Here is a 20,109-nt window from a genome sequence, read left to right on the forward strand (position 1 = left end):
AGCAAAGGAGCTTAAGTATCTCGGGATCTTGTTCACGAGTGATGGGAAAATGGAGCGAGAGATGGACAGGCGGATTGGTGCGGCGTCAGCAGTAATGTGGGCGTTGTACCGGTCCGTCGAGGTGAAGAGGGAGCTGAACTGTAAGGCGAAGCTCTCGATTTACCAGTCCATCTACGTTCCAACCCTCACCTATGGTCATGAGCTTTGGGTAGTGACCGAAAGAACAAGATCACGGATACAAGCGTCTGAAATGAGCTTCCTCTGTAGGGTGGCTGGACTCAGCCTTAAAGATAGGGTGAGGAGCTCAGACATCCGGAGGGAGCTCGGAGTAGAGCCGCTGATCCTTCGCATCAAAAGGAGCCAGTTGAGGTGGTTTGGCCATCTAATTCGGATGCCTCCAGGGAGACTTCCTTTGGAGGTTTTCCGAGCACGTCCGCCTGAGAGGAGACCCCGGGGTAGACCCAGAACTCGCTGGAGAGATTATATATCCCGTCTGGCCTGGGAACGCCTCGGGATCCCCCAGGAAGAGCTGGAAAGTGTCGCTGGGGGGAGGGATGTCTGGAACGACCTGCTTCGCCTGCTGCCTCCGCGACCCGGCCCCGTATAAGTGGAAGAAAATGGATGGATGGATGGATCTATCTATCTATCTATCTATTCATCCATCCATCCATGTGTGTCTGCTGCCTGCCTGAAAGAGTTGCATAAAACAAGCGCACCTCCTCACTGTCTAACTGCTAACTAGTGATGAACTCTGTAGCACGAAGTCGGAAAAAGCTGTTCTTTTAGATAATTGTTAGCTGAGGCTAATGCTAACCCAAAGCTAGGCTTTAAAATGCTAACGCAGGTCACAGAGGAACTGTAGCTGCTAATGCTGCTAATTTTCAGGAGCAGAAAGGAATAAACGTCTAAAATCTGTATCAGATACCAAGAATAAATCTGCATTCTGATTTGATTTATTGTCTAGAGTCTGCATCTTTTCCAATCAGTACAGATTAAACTGGATAAACCTGCATTCATAGCTGCAAAACAGTAAAATAAACAGAATGATCATATCTTCTGATAAACTCTGAGTTTAATGAAGATCTAGAACCTCCACCAAGTAGGGCTGAACGATTTATCTAATTTGCGATTTTATCACGATATTACGTCACGCGATTTTGAAATCGCGTGGCTACTCGATTTTGAGCCTTTGTTTGGTTGTTTCGCACCCATTCATTTTAATCATGCCTGTGCATTCATATCCAAGGCCGCTAGGGGCGATAGTGCGCCCGCCCCTGGTATAGCAGGCGGAGTTAGGGAAAGAAGAAGCACACCTTGACGAGAGGCAAGCGGAGGCAAGCAGCAGCTAGCAGCTAACTTATAGCAAACAAACTTTCCCCACAATGCGTGAGGATCAGGAAAGTGAAGACAGCGATGGAAACACTGCACAGACTGTTTCTTTGCAGTCTAAGAGAAAAGGATCGTCCATTATCTGGCAGTATTTTGGATTTAAAAAAGAAGACGACGCACAGTCGGAGGTAATTTACAGAACATGTGGGGCGAAAGTCTTAACATCAAAAGGAAACACTACAAATCTTTTCCAACATCTAAAAAACCACCACAAAACCGTATATGATGGCTGCATGGCAAAAATACCAACAAGACCAAAAGCACCTCAACAAGCTTCACTTAAAGTGATGTTTGAAAATGTTACCCCGTACGAGCGAACATCAAAAAGACACAGAGAAATCACACAGGCAATAGCGGAGTACCTGGCTAAAGACATGCTGCCTTTTAACAGTGTCAGCGGATCTGGATTCATGAAGATGGTCAATGTTTTGGACAAGCGATACAGCATCCCCGCACGTACTTACTTCAGCCAGGTTGCCATCCCTGAACTATATAAAAAGTGCAAGCACGAAGTCATGATGGAGATTCAAGCAGCTGGGTTTTTCGCTGGTACAACAGACTTGTGGACAAGTCGTGCATCTGAGCCGTACCAAAGTCTCACGGTCCATTTCATCACTGAAGATTTTGACATAAAAGCTCGCTGCCTTCAAACTGCCTACTTCCCAGACGACCATACAGGCGAAAATATTGCAGCAAGTCTGAGGGAGGGACTTTCGTGTTGGAATCTACCTGAAGAAAAACTTGTGTGCATCACCACAGACAACGCGTCAAATATGGTGAAGGCTGCGGAGCTGAATGAGTGGACCAGGCTTCAATGCTTCGGACACAGACTCCACCTCGCCATTGGTAAGTTTGTATTTTGTTCACGTGTGGTGGAAAAACAGACAAAAACATCTGACAAACATATTGATAATTCTACATAAATGAATGGGGTCATTTGTTATAACATAAATAACTCGTAAGAAGGGTTTCTTCAGTCGTCATCTGTACTTACAAGTACAGATGACGACTGAAGAAACCCTTTTTACGATGGGTCCTTCCTGTACGACTGAGACCCTTCACAAGCAACATAAACAACTAGTTTCTCATTTACATGGTGGCTTTAAATGTGAAACTATAATCAGAGGTGGGTAGTATTAAGTCACAATTACTCAATTAGATGAACATTTTGAAGTTTGTTCTTATACTTTTTAACTTCTAATTGGATAATGCTAGTATCTGTCCTCGACCTTTTGGAGGATTTCATTGAAAATATTATGATTTTTACTGTATGTTTTTGTTTGCCATATCTAAAATATTATTCAGAATTTTTACCCTCAAAATCAAAGTGACTCATTACTACTATACTTTTTTTTTTTTTTTTAAACACTTTTACTTGAGCTTCTTCTAACATTACTCTACCCACTTCTAAATTTAATGGTGTAAATTAACTGCTGCTTGGCTTAAGCTGTAAAAGATGTGATGGTGACTATCAACTAATTATTTTTTGGCTTTGTTTTTCAGAAAACGCTCTTAAAGAAGTAGATGACAAGGTGTCAAGAGCCACAGGACTGTGTAGGAAGCTTGTAGGGCATTTCTCACACAGCTCTAAAAAGAAAATAGCCTTGGCTGAAGCACAGAGGCAGCTTAACTTACCTGAGCACTGTCTCATTGTGGAATGTCAAACACGATGGGGATCCAAAGAGAAGATGATCCAAAGAGTCCTCGAACAGGCCAAGGCCATATCAAAGGTCTTATCAGGAACACCAGCACGCACTCTCATCCCAACGTGGCAAGACATGGATGTGCTTGAATCTATTCACAAAGCACTACATCCACTATTAGAGTTCACAGATGCTCTATCCGGAGAAGAGTACGTCAGCATCTCCTACCTCAAGCCTGTTCTCCATCACTTGGCCACATCTGTGCTTGCTGACGATGCAGAGGATACTGAGTTAACAAAGTCAATTAAATCCAAAGTCCAGACATACCTTGAAAACAAATACAGCTGCCCTATCACTCAAGAACTTTTGGATGTGGCGTCATTTTTAGACCCTCGTTTCAAAACAAAGTACACCAACACAGACAAGATTCCCATCATTAAAAGCAGACTGAAGACAGAAATGCTGGATATACTAAGACAAGTAAGTCAAAATTGTATGGTTGAATATGATATTATGTTGAAACATGTATAAACTGAAATATTTTGTTATTTTTATCCTTCACTTGATAGGAGAAGAGATCTCGCACCGAAAGTGCCCACGGTCCACAAAGTGCACATTCCAGTGGGGCAAAAGGAAAGAAGTCAATTGGCAGCCTCTTCAAGTCCAGCGCTTCAGCCTCCGATGTGTCCAGTGTCAGTGTTCAGCCCGAAGATGTTGTGGAGGCCGAGTTTTGCAGCTACCTCCTTGCCCCCTTGATTGATGGAGAAGACGATCCACTTAAGTGGTGGAAAGAGTACAAATTTAACTTTCCCCACCTGTCGAAAATGGCCCGCAAGTACTTGTGTATACCTGCCACTAGTGCTGCTTCGGAGCGCCTTTTTAGCACAGGGGGCAACATTGTCACTTGCACACGAGCATCACTTAAACCAGCAAACGTGGACATGTTGGTCTTCTTAGCTAAGAACCTGTGAACAGTAAAACCTGGCGGAGGGTGTTTCGTTCAGTTGCACTTAAGTTTGTTTAGTAGTGTTTCGTACTCAAGTATTTTAATTTAAAGAAATGTTAAAAGGTATTTAATATTTACCTTTAGCAAGCATTTGATTTTGATGCACCTGATATCTTTTCTTTGAATACTTTTATTTATTATTTTTATTTTATCTCTAACTTACAAGCTGAAAAGTTTACTTGAGTTTTGAGAGTTTGTTGCACTATGCACTCTCTGCACTTTGTTTTGTTGACAAAGTCAAATGTTCACAAAGCTTCACATTCAGTGAATTTAATAAAAATGGCTTTGTATAAACAAGATAGTTTTGTTATTATTATGTAGCTTTATATACAACAAAAGGTATTTTTGGTGCAGTTAAAAAAAAAGAAAAATCGAAGAAAAATCGATATCGCAATATTGGTAGCTAAAAATCGCAATTTTGAATTTGGTCAAAATCGTTCAGCCCTACCACCAAGTCTGGAAACATCCTGACTCCAGCAGTTCACTGACTAACTGATTTAAACGTGGTAAAGCTGGTGAGGTTATTTCAGGTTATTTTAAGTTATTTCAGGTCATCTCTGGTTCATGTTTTCCTTCAGCTCATTTAGAGGAACACTAAAGTCTTGTTCCACCACCGCTCATTTTATCTCCAAACCTCCTGAAGCCACGACGACAAACAGCTCCTGTTTATGAAAATGCTGTAAGACTTGGTTCTCTTTGAAGCACAGCATGAACACAGGACGGTTTATTACTATTCAACTCAATATCTTTGATTGTGTAGATGATAAACTGGGACTCATTTATCACACAGCATGTTGTATGTTATAATCTGTAAATGTATAATAAATGTATTATAAATCATCCAAATCTTACTGATAACGACCACTAATTACAGTGCTAATCTAATAGCTGTCAGTTATTTAATTAATTTCAAACTGTTTTGGTTCAGATAAAAAGATTTCTTCAGATTACTAATGTTGAGTGTCGACTAAGCAGGGAAAAGCTGAAATAACACAAGAGCCTTTGTTCATTTCTGTTTTACGTGTGTTTAATGAACATTTAACCTTCACTGCAGATACGGGATTATTTATGATCAGACTCAGATTAAATTAATTTAGCTGTGAATCGGTTTATAAAACAATAACAACACCTCAAAGAACAGTCAGTGTCAGGTCTGATCATTCTGACCTCTGATGTATTTATTTATTCATTATGTCATTTATCAGTCAGTAGCTTCTACAGAATAAAGGACATCTCAGCTGTTAAATACATCAGCTCACTCTTTATACAGTAAGAACACCTAGAAAGCAGGAAAAAGCAGCTGGAGATGGATTTACATTAATATTATTTCTTCAGACTGTGAGCTGATTTTAGTCAGAAACAGGAAACACAGAAGGAAACGATAAAACTCAGACTGTGTACAGACCAAAACTGAATTATGGAGGCAGAGAAATGATGGACGGCATTAAAGTAATAAAAAGGACTAAAATCACTCAGTCGTCCTCAGAGAACTAAAGTGGACTTTATATCTGAAACAATAAAGTTCTTTTTAACAAAACTCACACGTGCACATCTTGGTTTTTGTAGTGAAAATATCCTGGACTAACCCAGCAGCTCACAGAGGGATCAGACATGCAGGATGTCAGGAAATCTGCTCATTAATCACAGTTTCACACTAAAGACAGAGACACAGACATGCAAACCTCTCATCATGGAAGTCAGGCTGATACGGGAATATTCTGTGACTAAAAAACACAAAAATACTTTAAACAGACTAAGACTTTTTAAAAATAACTCTGCAGGTTACTCTGAAGACTTGTGCTGAATCCTGCATCTAGAAAGGATTTTCACTGGATTTAAAACAGCGTAACTGTGGAAATGTTCTTCAGAATAGACCGGCCTCATGTGGACGAGACAACCAACAAAGCTCTACGACATCTCCACCCCAAAGACCTCACAAGCTGTTGATATTCCTGATAATGGACAAACCCTGGTCAGACTGACACCCTCAAACACAGAAAAACAGATCAGTTTGAAACCAACCAGTGGAGGTTTGCAGCGTCTGGCAGAGAGTAAAAAGACAGAGGAGTCCAACAGACAGCAGGAATATCAGAGGTAGGATAAAAAGCTGGACATATCTGTGAAGAACTGCTGATAAATAAAACATCTGGATGCTGTGCAGGCTGCAGATGACAGATAACTGATAAAGAAGTTGCAAAATAACAGGAGATGGAGCGCCGTGCACGGAGAAGATGTCATGTTTTATACAGTTTTTTCCACGTGTCGTAGCAACCAGAGCACCTGCTTCTCTGTAAAACCCAAACCTGCTCCAGAAAATAAACGCTGACCTTTAGGAAGAACAGGGAGTGAGAGGCAGGAATGTTCTCTATCTGACAAGGCATGAATCTGAACCTGACTCTGGCTGCCATAAACAGCAGGAGCTCCAGAGAAAGGAGGTTAAACAGTCGACGTGACCCTGGATGTTTGAGCCTCTGAGCTGTTGCTGTCTATCCAGCTCAGTGCTGCAGGTAGAAGCAGGTCGGATGAACCCGGGCTGCCCTGAAGCTACAGGATGAGTTTTATTCTCTCCTTCCACCGTAAGTGTACATTTAAACATCCCCAGTAAAACCGTGAAGCTGTAGCTGGTCTGAGTGTGGATTTAACTCCAGACAAACACTCAGATTTCAAGCTTCAGGCTCAACAGCAAGTTAATGATTGATTTCCAGAAACAAACTGATTCTGACTAGCTAACATTCAGAGGACCAGCATTATGAACATTTACAGGGTTAGAATCAGGGATGTCTGATAATATCAGCCCAATATTGGCATAAAATCTAATATCAGTCAATACAGTTATCGGCTCATGAAAACCGATAAATAATACCTGGATTTAGTCGACATTTACCAACTCAAAGAGGGAGGGAGAGTATGAACTGTTGTTTGAGACAATTAGAAATAAATATATGGCATAAATATTTTTCCATAACTTAAGCTGAACTAGTTTTCTTATTTTACAGACCATGTTTAAGAATGTTAAGAATGTTAAGAATTCATCAAATGGAGCATCACAATAAAATGAGGCACGATGTGTTAATTCTACCACAGGAGATATGTGGTGTTACCTAGAATCAGTCAAACAGTCCACAGATATCGGTATCTGTTGATATCGGAATCAGAGATTGAGAGGTGGATGATATCGGCATATCAGTTATCGGCAAAATAACCAATATCAGACATCCATAATTAAAATGATACTTTAGAAGGTCTACAAGAAGATGTTTACTTGGTTTGATTTTTAAAAAGCACTAAATGTCTGCTAAATAAACATTTGTAGTCAGACCTAAACACCTCCTATTGCTTCATTCAACGAGGAGCAAGGAGCTATCTGACACATAGTCTGTTTGCTGGGAGTTTGGGATTGAGCTCCAACACAAACATTTTCCATAATTTCTGGACATTGATTGAGAAAATGATCAAAAGATGAATGAACAATGAAAATAATCATTTGTTGCAGAAAGAAGCTAAAACATACTAAAGGGAGAAGCTTTCTTTAACGACAAACTGCTGAAACAAACATTTTAGCGGATAATAAACTCCAAGCAGAGGTCCAACCGTTCAGCCTGAAGCCTTAAAGTTGACAAACATCCCAAAGACGCTCTGTTTCCAATCAGCCTTAAATCACACACAGCATGTGATGTCTGCTAAAAAACATTACAGAGAACATGTTCCTCATGTTCTAACAGACCCAGAGAGAAGAAATAATAACACAACGGATGGATGGATCGGGACTTTTATAAAAACTGCTGAGTTGTGCTTTGACCTTTCCAGAGGCTTCGTACGAGGACAAAGACGTCGGTGGCTTTTGATGGTTCTTAAAATAGAACCGTTAGGAAACGGAGCGGCAGCTAATCTCAGTAAATGGATTAATGTTTGTGAAGCCGAGAACAGGGCAGAAAAATCCCCTGTTGTGAAACGCACATAAAAAGGTCTAGAAGAGCTAAAGTTACGACTTATCAGCGTGATCACAGATGTAATCCTTCAGCTAATCTGGCAGATCACAGCCCAGAGGCAGATCAAACTGATATCTGACACCATCCAGTCTGACTCCATCCTCCAGTTATCCAGGGCTTTAGGGCTGAGCGCTATGCTGGGTTATATGGATGTTTAACTCCAGTAAAACTGGAGACGAGGTCTGAGGGTTTCTGTTGGGGCAAAGCTACACCATCCAGACAGGTATATGATTTCCTCCATTTAATCTCTCCATCTGACACACAAACCCTCAGGAAGGAGGGAGTTTCTGGAAGGAACCCAAACCTGTCATTGGTGAACAACAGGGACCCGTTTGGTAAATAAGAGGCTGAACCTTAGAGACATCTGCTCTCCATTCTGCTGAGGAACCAGAGACGACGGAGGCAGAGAATAGAGTGAGAGAAAAACTGAGAAAGAAGAAAAGTCCAGAAACACAATCTATCCAGCTCTGCTCTGCCCGCCCAGGGTTAATGTGAGTTCTGGTGGCTGTACCCTAACCCAAACCTCATCCACAACGCCTCTGTCTAATGAGAGCAGCCAAACTTCAGTCAGGAAAATTCCATGTCTGAGAAGCAACAAGAAATAAAGTCTCCTGTAAATCAGATTCACCCACAGCGACCTGCCGGCATAAAGAGCAGCTGACAGGAGCAAATAATTACTTCTGCTACAAAATAAAAATAACACATCATCTCCTGCCCTGCGCTGCAGAGACAGTAAATGTAGGATTATGTAAATGAGTCTGTGAGGTACTAAACAGTTCCAGTCTGAATGTGGTGGAAAGCCTGAGGTCTGGACAACCACCGCACTAAATATGGATCAGCGGAGGAAAGACCTGCCAATAAACAAGCTGAAGACCAGCCTCAGCGGGAGGAGGAATGGGCAACACATGTGCAGAAACGCTACATGTGTGCAGAAACGCTACATGTGTGCAGAAACGCTACATGTGTGCAGAAACGCTACATGTGTGCAGAAATGCTACACGTGTGCAGAAACGCTACATGTGTGCAGAAACGCTACATGTGTGCAGAAACGCTACATGTGTGCAGAAATGCTACATGTGTGCAGAAACGCTACATGTGTGCAGAAATGCTACACGTGTGCAGAAATGCTACACGTGTGCAGAAACGCTACATGTGTGCAGAAAAGCTACATGTGTGCAGAAATGCTACACGTGTGCAGAAACGCTACATGTGTGCAGAAATGCTACATGTGTGCAGAAACGCTACACGTGTGCAGAAAAGCTACACGTGTGCAGAAACGCTACATGTGTGCAGAAACGCTACACGTGTGCAGAAACGCTACACGTGTGCAGAAAAGCTACACGTGTGCAGAAATGCTACATGTGTGCAGAAACGCTACACGTGTGCAGAAAAGCTACACGTGTGCAGAAATGCTACACGTGTGCAGAAACGCTACATGTGTGCAGAAACGCTACATGTGTGCAGAAATGCTACATGTGTGCAGAAACGCTCCATGTTCTCCAGAGAACCAGCAGACCGCTAGCCTAGCCGTGCTAGACAACCCACGGCAACGAATTTAATTCTCTGCCAGGGTGGGTCTAGTTACCCTCCATAAGCCTCGAGGCTGGATTCTCCTAAAACTGGCCGGACCAATCACCATGAAGTGTAGAGTCAGAAGGCGGGCGTAACGAAGTGACGACAGAGGCGCGACGATTCTGACAGAAACAACCGGCGCACAATAAACAGTTATCTTTCGACTCGGCTTTGGCCACAGCCCTTAAAGATTTGAAGCGAAAATTCAACTTGAAAGATAAACAAAGGACGGCACTGAAGTGTTTCATTGAGAAGAAAGACGTATTTGGACTTATGCCGACGGGATATGGCAAATCCTTAATATACCAGTTGGCTCCGCTGGTTGGGAAGCTAATGGGACTTAGCCACAATCCGGTAACCTTGCCAGCAAGTTGATTTCTCGCGATATTTGTGAGTTCACAAATCTCTCAAGAAACCATCTTGCCCCGCTCCCGCATTCACTGTTCGTACAGAGCCAAGTTGGCACGGGCCAATCACGCAGCAGTATTCGTGTGTGGGGCGGGATATCCGGGTGTGAAGACGACACCAAGCGCCAGTAGATCAAAACAAACACGGCAACGGAGGACAACGATCGTGTAGATGCTGCTATTAAGTCAGTTTTAGCTGAATCTCCTATCGCTTCTTTGAAGGAAGAACAACGAGAGGCTCTTTGCGCATTTCTGGATGGTAAAGATGTTTGTGCTTTTTTACCTACGGGTTTTGGTCAGAGTTTAATCTACCAATTGGCTCCGCTCGTTGTGAAGATCCCGCGATTGGCTAAAAACAAACCTGTCAGAGGCGGGACATACTGTTGCATTGTCCAATCCGTGCCTCTTTCCTCCGAACGGATTTACATGGAGCGGTCCCAGATTGATATTGTGGAGTACTATCAAGTACTACACAATTATTAATCTGGCTATTGCCAGGTTAACAATCCGGCGCTCTAGGAACTACGTCAGCCTATTCGTTGCGCTGATTGGTTGTATACCTACCCAATTGCTGCAGAGTGATTTGATAGACAACCTTTTAGCCCGCCTCCCTCCCTGTCGAGCGTTCCTAGACCCTTGTGTCTTAAGAGCTGGGTCTAGCCCGGCTAGGCTAGCAGACCGCTACATGTTCTCCATGCTGGGTCCATTTCATTCAGAAGATCTCATCTTCACTTTGGCAGCTTGGATCCCAAGAGTTTGGAGGTAAAGTAAACTGATGAAAAACTGTTCAGAATGAGACTAAAGACGCTCAGATAAGCTCAGCAGTCACCACCAGAACCAACCTCTAAACGCAGGCATCAACCACGGACCAGAAGCTGAGCTGCTGAGGAGTCAGATTCTTAAGAACGGCGACAAAAAGGACTGAAAGGAACATTTCAGTCCTAGTCCTAATAATTTTGTTTAGTTTGTAGGGAAAGTCAATTAAAACATCGAAGCAAAAGTTGTAGAATTGTGATCATTTTAATGGACATGGTAGCTCACTAAATGGACAAACTCTAGTTACTGGTTCTGTTGGTTCCAGGCTCAGACTTGAACCTTTTGACTACAGACTGAAATGCAAACATTACTGACTTTCCTAAATGCTGAAACTAATTTTTAGTCAGATTCTTGGTTTTATTCTAACAGTGAAAGTTAAACTCTATATTACTGTACGACTGTTAAACATTAATCCACAGTTTACATGCGTGTTGCTCAGTAAGTACCATCTGCTACGACTTATTGTAGTTTTTTTGCCTGAACACATCTCCACTCTGTATTACCTGTTCTCATTGTTATTGCTGCTGCTTCACACATAAAACTAATGATCAGAGTGAAATACTTGAGGTGAGACATAACGGGTTCGTTACCTCAGAGGTAGGAGACAGAAATAACAGCAAACTCTGACTTCCCATCCTTAGTTCTACACAACATGTTCTGTCGTGGGCTTCTATTTAGTTAAATGAACTCCATCACTGGTCCCTAACAGCTGGAAACTACTGCATCCCAGACACCTCCATACCTGACAGAGGAACACCTCCATACCTGACATTAGAGGAACATCTCCATACCTGACATTAGAGGAACACCTCCATACCTGACAGAGGAACACCTCCACAGCTGACAGAGGAACACCTCCACAGCTGACAGAGGAACACCTCCATACCTGACATTAGAGGAACACCTCCATACCTGACAGAGGAACACCTCCATACCTGACAGAGGAACACCTCCATACCTGACAGAGGAACACCTCCATACCTGACAGAGGAACACCTCCACAGCTGACAGAGGAACACCTCCATACCTGACATTAGAGGAACACCTCCATACCTGACAGAGGAACACCTCCATACCTGACAGAGGAACACCTCCATACCTGACAGAGGAACACCTCCATACCTGACATTAGAGGAACACCTCCATACCTGACAGAGGAACACCTCCATACCTGACAGAGGAACACCTCCATACCTGACAGAGGAACACCTCCATACCTGACATTAGAGGAACACCTCCATACCTGACATTAGAGGAACACCTCCATACCTGACAGAGGAACACCTCCATACCTGACATTAGAGGAACACCTCCATACCTGACAGAGGAACACCTCCATACCTGACAGAGGAACACCTCCATACCTGACAGAGGAACACCTCCATACCTGACAGAGGAACACCTCCATACCTGACATTAGAGGAACACCTCCATACCTGACAGAGGAACACCTCCACAGCTGACAGAGGAACACCTCCATACCTGACAGAGGAACACCTCCATACCTGACAGAGGAACACCTCCATACCTGACATTAGAGGAACACCTCCATACCTGACATTAGAGGAACACCTCCATACCTGACATTAGAGGAACACCTCCATACCTGACAGAGGAACACCTCCATACCTGACATTAGAGGAACACCTCCATACCTGACAGAGGAACACCTCCATACCTGACAGAGGAACACCTCCATACCTGACAGAGGAACACCTCCATACCTGACAGAGGAACACCTCCATACCTGACATTAGAGGAACACCTCCATACCTGACAGAGGAACACCTCCACAGCTGACAGAGGAACACCTCCATACCTGACAGAGGAACACCTCCATACCTGACATTAGAGGAACACCTCCATACCTGACATTAGAGGAACACCTCCATACCTGACATTAGAGGAACACCTCCATACCTGACAGAGGAACACCTCCATACCTGACATTAGAGGAACACCTCCATACCTGACAGAGGAACACCTCCATACCTGACAGAGGAACACCTCCATACCTGACAGAGGAACACCTCCATACCTGACAGAGGAACACCTCCATACCTGACAGAGGAACACCTCCATACCTGACAGAGGAACACCTCCATACCTGACATTAGAGGAACACCTCCATACCTGACATTAGAGGAACACCTCCATACCTGACATTAGAGGAACACCTCCATACCTGACAGAGGAACACCTCCATACCTGACAGAGGAACACCTCCATACCTGACAGAGGAACACCTCCATACCTGACATTAGAGGAACACCTCCATACCTGACATTAGAGGAACACCTCCATACCTGACATTAGAGGAACACCTCCACAGCTGACAGAGGAACACCTCCATACCTGACAGAGGAACACCTCCACAGCTGACAGAGGAACACCTCCACAGCTGACAGAGGAACACCTCCACAGCTGACAGAGGAACACCTCCATACCTGACATTAGAGGAACACCTCCATACCTGACATTAGAGGAACACCTCCATACCTGACAGAGGAACACCTCCATACCTGACATTAGAGGAACACCTCCATACCTGACAGAGGAACACCTCCATACCTGACAGAGGAACACCTCCATACCTGACAGAGGAACACCTCCATACCTGACATTAGAGGAACATCTCCCTACCTGATGGTGGCTCCATGCGTTTGATTCTGGAGGTCCTGCCAGCGCTGCTGATGGAGGGGGGAGGATGGGTGAGGAGGATGGGGGTAGGAGCAGGCAGAGAGGCAGCAGGGGCAGGATGGAGCTGCCTCCGGGTGGCTGCCTGGTCCTGGTCCTGGTCCTGGTCCTGGTCCTGGGTACAGGGGGCAGTCCGGCTGTCCACAGGGGCAGCAGAGGGGGGAGTGGAAGAGGCAGCGCTGGCAGCAGAGGGGAGGAGAGCAGGAGGAGGGGAGGTGGTGTCTGGTCTTCCTCTGACAGTCTGAGGAGGAGGAGGAGGAGGAAGGCTGGAGGTTCCTCAGGGAGCCGTTCTGTTGGACCACACCACCGTTCTGACTGGGTCTGCTGGTTCTCTGGAGAACATGAGGTCTCTGCTGGGTTTCTGGAGCTCCGTTCTTCTCTGCAGCATCTTCTTCTCCTGCTGTCAGAAGGTCCTGGTCCCCACTGACCGGTCTACTGGTACTAGAAGGTCTGTTTCCATTCAGAGGATGGGGGGATCCTTTACTGAGGGCCAGAGGGTCGGTGCTGGCATCGCTCAGGGCCATGGTCCTCCTCCTCTGCTGGACCTGGACCTGGAGCTGTCACTCCTCTAGAAGGAGAGAGAAGAAGTTCAGGCTTTGTCCCACCAGCAGCTTTCAGAAGAATGTCTGAACAGTCACCAGAATGGCAGCATTTATCAGAAACAGTAAAAACAGAGAATCAGCAGGAAATTAATCTAAAGCTACTTTCATTCTACCATCTCATAAACAAACCGTGTGTCCTACTGAGATTCTGAGGCAGAGAAATAATTCTCCTCTTTTCACCATGAAGCCACCAGAGATGAGCTGAGATCAACCGTCATGTGAATAAACTCAGGAACTGGGTTGAACTGCAGGTTGTGTTTCCACAGAGCAGACTGGACACCAACTCAAACCGTCAGATGTAATACCAATAAAACAGAACATCTGGGGTCTGCACAGTCACCAGTTTTTATTAGATTACTAACACCTGTTCGTTTCTAGGTTCTTACACGTTTGTAAAACGAATAATCTGAAAAGTTCTATTTATTTTTTTTATGATTAATGCCCATAACGTAATTATTCTGCTCTATCCTTCTAGTCATGGTCGTGCTGTTTCCAAAGAGGTGCTGTTAGACCTCAATGATAAATGAACCTACACGGAGTAAAAAATGCGCTGTTTTGGATCATTTTCATCTGTAGATTAATACAGATCTGGTGTATCAGTGAGTATTTACAGTATCTGGGACTAACTAAGAATAAACTACCCATGTTCAGGATAATGAAGAAGCACCAAGTCTTCCATAGAGCTGCAGGACTTTAAGTAAAATGAACCAACAGAGAGTAAAAAAGAATTTCTCGATTATATTTTCTCTCATCTCAGTGTTTCTGGTTTCATATGAAAGGTTCAAATAAAGGAAAATAACATCTTCTATCAATCTATTAAGACCAAACCAGAAGAGACAGACTGAAGGAGAAAAGCCGATATCTAAAAGTAAAATAATCCTTTTTGTTGATTTAACCCATTTAAAACCAAAGTTTAAACCAGTTACAGCAACTTCTGCATCGTCACGGCGACCAGCGGCTCTAAATCCTCATTTATTATTATAAACGGTCGGTAGAATAAAACACACAGTCATTGTGGCTCTGGTGTTTGTGCAGATTACAGAAATGAGAATGAACACATGAACTAAAGAGCTCTGGGAGAAACTAAAGGAAGCATTAACTCCCTCCAACAAACCAGATTACACGTTAATCTTTTAACCAGCACTAGAAAATATGAGCACATTACACCCGTTTTAGCCTCCCCCCACTGGCTCCCCGTGCGTTTTAGGCTTGATTTTAAGGTTCCTTTACTTGTTTTTAAAGCTTTAAATGGTCTGGCCCCTCCCTACCTCTCTGAGCTGCTCCATCCTCTTGTCCCCTCATGAACCCTCAGATCAGCTGATCAGCTGCTTCTGGAGGTTCCACGGTCTAGGTGGAAGCTCAGAGGAGACAGAATCTTCTCTGTTGCTGCTCCCAGATCATGGAATAATCTCCCTTTGCACATCAGAGAGGCTCCCTCACTTTTGTTTTTTAAAACTAAACTTAAGACCTGTTTTTACTCACTGGCTTTTAACACAGCTGCTCTTGTTTTATTGTGCTGCTGTTTTAATGTGTATGTTTTATTTATTGTTTTTAATGTTTTAATTTATTATTTATTGCTTATTGTACAGCACTTTGTTTCAGTGGCTGCTGTTCTAAAAGCGCTTTATAAAGTTGAGTTGAGTTGAGAATGAATCTGGAGCAAATAAGATCTTTAGCTTCCTGTCTGCTGCTGGGAAAGAAGAAAACTGCTGATTTAGAACAAATGAGGATTGATTAGGAGGCTGCTGGGTCCAGATTATTCAGATTCAGTTATATCTGACATAAAGGAGTGATAGAAACATGGTGTTGGAAGTGTTTTACTGTAGATGAGACATCTAAACCTGGTTCATAAACACACGTTCTTTAGTTCCACCCACTGAATGGGGTTTGGTGCAGAAGCTGCAATTCATCAAAAATCTGATCATTTTAAATCATGAATCATTTTACCTTTGTTAAAGGTAAAAATGTAAAATGAATGTTAAAACGCATCACTAGCGTCTGTCGTTTGCCACTTGTTTATGTCATTACTAGGAATAACTCGTTGGTCCCGTAAAAATGAATAAAACTTTGGAATGAGCATGAATAATTTTGGGCTTAAGGTCAAAGAAAATAATGGGAGGAAACTCTTCTAGTTAGCAGAGATGGAAGAAAACATGGGATTTATGTCAGCTTTTAATTTTGCTCAGCTGACTTTATTTCCTCACAGACAGACGACGTTTTTAGGTTAGATGCTGAGCACACGAATGAAAAAAAACAACTCAGATTCATCCAGATACAACAGCCTGGTCTGCTTTTCTGTAGACCGGACAATCTCTTAAACCTCCAAAGTACCGTTCCTCAGAAACTGGGCAGCAGATCTTTTTCCATCCAGAATGAGGCACCGAGTAGGAAAGAGAATAAATCTGGAACGAAATAAGCAGGAAGCTCTCTAAAGATGTTACACATGCAGAAACATTCAACAGAAAGCAGCTTCTGAACGTCTCAGAAGAGGATTTTTGATTCATCAACACATAAAGAAGATCAGTACTCAGATCCACTAAGGCTCTGAATGAATGAAAACTCAATGGAAGCTGGTTTCAAGAGGACAGAATGTGATTTTATGATCTAAACTCTGCAGAAAAGCATCAGCAAGGTTTAAACGTTTTCTACCACGTGGAGAAAACTGATTTTCAGCCGTGGCTGGGAGGAGATAAATCATTCAGTTTGGTAAGAGGCCGAGGAAATGATTCTAGAAATGTAAAGGTTGTCATGAAAACCAGAAGAAAACATCTTCAGACACCTGAACATGAAGCTAAAACACACCAGCATTGGTGGTGATGACTGGCTGTTGAATGATTGGCTGTTGAATGATTGGCTGTTGAATGATTGGCTGTTGATTGATTGGCTGTTGAATGATTGGCTGTTGAATGATTGGCTGGATCCCTGTTGTTCAGCCACATCAAACCGCCTCACATTGATGTGAATTATTGGCAGCGTTCACACGCATCACAAGGCATGAGGCACTCTTTACTAGGAGGCAAAAGAAAAGGTTTCAGCAGGAGAAGAAAAACTCAGACGGTTATGTTCTAAGAAGGTTCCCGTTATGTTCTAAGAAGGTTCCCGTTATGTTCCAAGAAGGTTCCCGTTATGTTCTAAGAAGGTTCCCGTTATGTTCTAAGAAGGTTCCCGCTATGTTCTACAGAAGGTTCCCGTTATGTTCTACAGAAGGTTCCCGTTATGTTCTACAGAAGGTTCCCGTTATGTTCTACAGAAGGTTCCCGTTATGTTCTACAGAAGGTTCCCGTTATGTTCTAAGAAGGTTCCCGTTATGTTCTAAGAAGGTTCCCGCTATGTTCTACAGAAGGTTCCCGTTATGTTCTACAGAAGGTTCCCGTTATGTTCTACAGAAGGTTCCCGCTATGTTCTACAGAAGGTTCTCGTTATGTTCTACAGAAGGTTCCCGTTATGTTCTACAGAAGGTTCCCGTTATGTTCTACAGAAGGTTCCCGTTATGTTCTACAGAAGGTTCCCGCTATGTTCTACAGAAGGTTCCCGTTATGTTCTACAGAAGGTTCCCGTTATGTTCTACAGAAGGTTCCCGTTATGTTCTACAGAAGGTTCCCGTTATGTTCTACAGAAGGTTCCCGTTATGTTCTACAGAAGGTTCCCGTTATGTTCTAAGAAGGTTCCCGTTATGTTCTAAGAAGGTTCCCGCTATGTTCTACAGAAGGTTCCCGTTATGTTCTACAGAAGGTTCCCGTTATGTTCTACAGAAGGTTCCCGCTATGTTCTACAGAAGGTTCTCGTTATGTTCTACAGAAGGTTCCCGTTATGTTCTAAGAAGGTTCTCGTTATGTTCTACAGTTCAGCCGCTGAGCTTCAGCTTAAATTACAAAAACACTCCCAGGAAACCACAACATGAAAATGTGATTCTGTGTTGGTTTTAGCGTAGCGGGGGAGGAAAAATAAAAGATGTGTGCAGTTTAGTGGCATGATATGACTTAATAAGAGTCATGTTTCACAGGTAGAACCGTGGTGCTGGATCTGAACCCAAACCAGAAACCCCATGGAGGAGGAAACCTGACCAGAGCTGGAATAACTAGAAACCCCAGGGTGGAAGAAACCAGAGCTGGAATAACTGGACTACCAGGATTTAGAGACAAACAGGAGGAGAGGGAAACCCAAAGATGCAGAGAAGAAAAACAAGACATAAAACGAGACTTAGTGACAAAATCAGACTTTTCACAGAATGTAAATGATCGGGGTTGGAGTCAATAATCAGAATTATCTGAAAAAAATCTGCCTTCAGCTTCTGAGATGTTCATATTTTGTAGTTTCTATGATGATATCCTGAACATTTTGGGGTTTTGGTGGCTTTCTGGTACTGTTTACAAAGTAAACGATGAAGGAATGATTGTAAAACTGAGCTGCTGATATATTTCACTGGTTCCTACAGCAGATAACAGATCATCTAGAGGTGGAGCTGGTTGATGCTGAGCGGTTCAACATGTTGATGGAGCATCCCAATACAATCCATAAACACTAACTACAAAACTTAGGCTTTCATTTCTGCTCCTTCTTTGTTTGTTGTCATGTTCTTGTCCCTATCAATAAAATAATCTTTTCCAGAAAAGTCTAATGAAGCTTTAAAGTGAACCTAGAGTTTATTGTTTATTAGGATCCCCATTGGCTCCCACAAGTGGTTGCTAGTCTTCCTGGGGTCCACACACAAAAATCAAAATTTTCCAAACATTAAAACATGCATAATAATAATATAAGTATAAGTAGCGTATCTGTCTTCAAATGCTTCTGTCTGACCAACAGTCCAAACCTTTAAGGTGATTTAAACAGAAGCAAACAGCAGACTGTCTTATCTAAAGGTGGAACAGTTCAATCTGTCATTTTAGCCCCAATAAGTGAATAAAACAATCAAGTTTAAATGTTTTATGGAGAACCGGTTCTGAATAACTGATTAATTGTTGAAACAAATAAAATAACTTTGCTGAAGATGCAGCAGCTTTTATTTACTATTTAAACATGACATTAACTGATCTTCGTTAGGAACAGAGTTGCAGGATTCATTAATAAACCACCAGTCATTAACTTATAGAACAGCTGATCCCTGATTAACCAGTCTGAGGAAACGAGTCAAACTTCTGCTTCCAGATTCTGAAAAGTGAACATTTTCTGCTTTCTTTAGTCCTCTACGACTCTGAAGCTGAATATCTGTGGATTGTGGACAAAACAAGACACCTGAAGACATCATCTTTAGCTTCTGGAGGTACTGATGGACATTTTTCACCGTTTAGTTCACCTTCTTACGGTATCATTCCTCTGATTAACCTCCCAAAGGCTGGCCTGCCCTCCATGAGGACTACAGAGTGATAAAGAGTGTCTTAAACATGGAACAGTGTATTTTCACTTCTACACTCAGTGTAGAACTTCTAAACACCACACACTTGAGTTTGCTTCAGTGTAGATTGTGAATAGGTTCCTGTTGATGCATGAAGAATCTGCTATCAGTGATTCCATCTTTAGATAAACCTTGAAGTGAAGGTTGATGACCAGAATGTCTCAGACCTGAACTGATTAGTTTGGTGCTTCAGTAAAAAAATCTCTGTACAGTCAGGGTTAGTACACTCAGCGTCACTGGAGCCGATTATAAACCACTCTGAAGTCTCACAGTCCTCTGAAGAATCTGTTCTGTTAAAGAAGATTTGCATGAAATGGTCTAAAATCCTGATGGAGGAACCTTGAAAAACTTCCTTAACATCACACAGGTTTCTGTTTCACTCCAACTCTGAACTCCGAGAAATATTTCACAGTAAAATGGATGAACCTGCATTTGAAGCGACGCTTTTCCCTCAGACGTTGAGAAGCAGACATGTAGCGCATGCAGCGAATGCAGTGAATGCAGCGAATGCAGCGCATGCAGTGAATGCAGCGAATGCAGCACATGCAGTGAATGCAGCGAATGCAGTCTATGCGCTCTGTGACACCTCAACATGA

At 43.0% G+C, this 20,109-nt stretch overlaps 2 protein-coding genes and 1 long non-coding RNA gene across 3 annotated transcripts in view; 1 reads left to right on the top strand and 2 right to left on the bottom strand.

Moving 5' to 3' along the window:
• disp1 (dispatched homolog 1 (Drosophila)) overlaps positions 1 to 20,109 on the bottom strand; it is a 120,283-nt gene that overhangs the window by 31,758 nt on the left and 68,416 nt on the right. The window contains exon 3 of the mRNA XM_051960764.1: positions 13,466 to 14,087. Coding sequence (XP_051816724.1) covers positions 13,466 to 14,043 — 578 coding nt within the window. The 5' untranslated portion in view covers positions 14,044 to 14,087. The remainder of the gene's footprint in view (positions 1 to 13,465; positions 14,088 to 20,109) is intronic.
• On the top strand, positions 594 to 4,562 carry LOC127537712 (E3 SUMO-protein ligase ZBED1-like). The gene is made up of 3 exons (XM_051960767.1): positions 594 to 2,235; positions 2,893 to 3,512; positions 3,602 to 4,562. The coding sequence occupies exons 1-3, from the start codon at positions 1,383 to 1,385 to the stop codon at positions 4,001 to 4,003; spliced, it is 1,875 nt and encodes a 624-aa protein (XP_051816727.1). The 5' UTR covers positions 594 to 1,382; the 3' UTR covers positions 4,004 to 4,562.
• Positions 12,665 to 13,207, bottom strand: LOC127537714 (uncharacterized). The gene is made up of 3 exons (XR_007947523.1): positions 13,046 to 13,207; positions 12,899 to 12,999; positions 12,665 to 12,734 (listed from the first exon to the last, which is right to left on the bottom strand). It is a non-coding gene; the product is annotated as an uncharacterized LOC127537714 (long non-coding RNA).

The sequence above is a fragment of the Acanthochromis polyacanthus genome, chromosome 16 (genome assembly GCF_021347895.1).
Source record: "Acanthochromis polyacanthus isolate Apoly-LR-REF ecotype Palm Island chromosome 16, KAUST_Apoly_ChrSc, whole genome shotgun sequence".
In the NCBI taxonomy this organism is placed as follows: Eukaryota; Metazoa; Chordata; class Actinopteri; family Pomacentridae; genus Acanthochromis; species Acanthochromis polyacanthus.

Bases quoted from the DNA above. Each gene is read 5' to 3' on its own strand.
- LOC127537712 (XM_051960767.1), top strand. From the start codon at position 1,383: ATGCGTGAGGATCAGGAAAGTGAAGACAGCGATGGAAACACTGCACAG. The intron at 2,236-2,892 runs GTAAGTTTGTAT...TTTGTTTTTCAG, and splicing joins CAGACTCCACCTCGCCATTG to AAAACGCTCTTAAAGAAGTA. The intron at 3,513-3,601 runs GTAAGTCAAAAT...TTCACTTGATAG, and splicing joins TGCTGGATATACTAAGACAA to GAGAAGAGATCTCGCACCGA.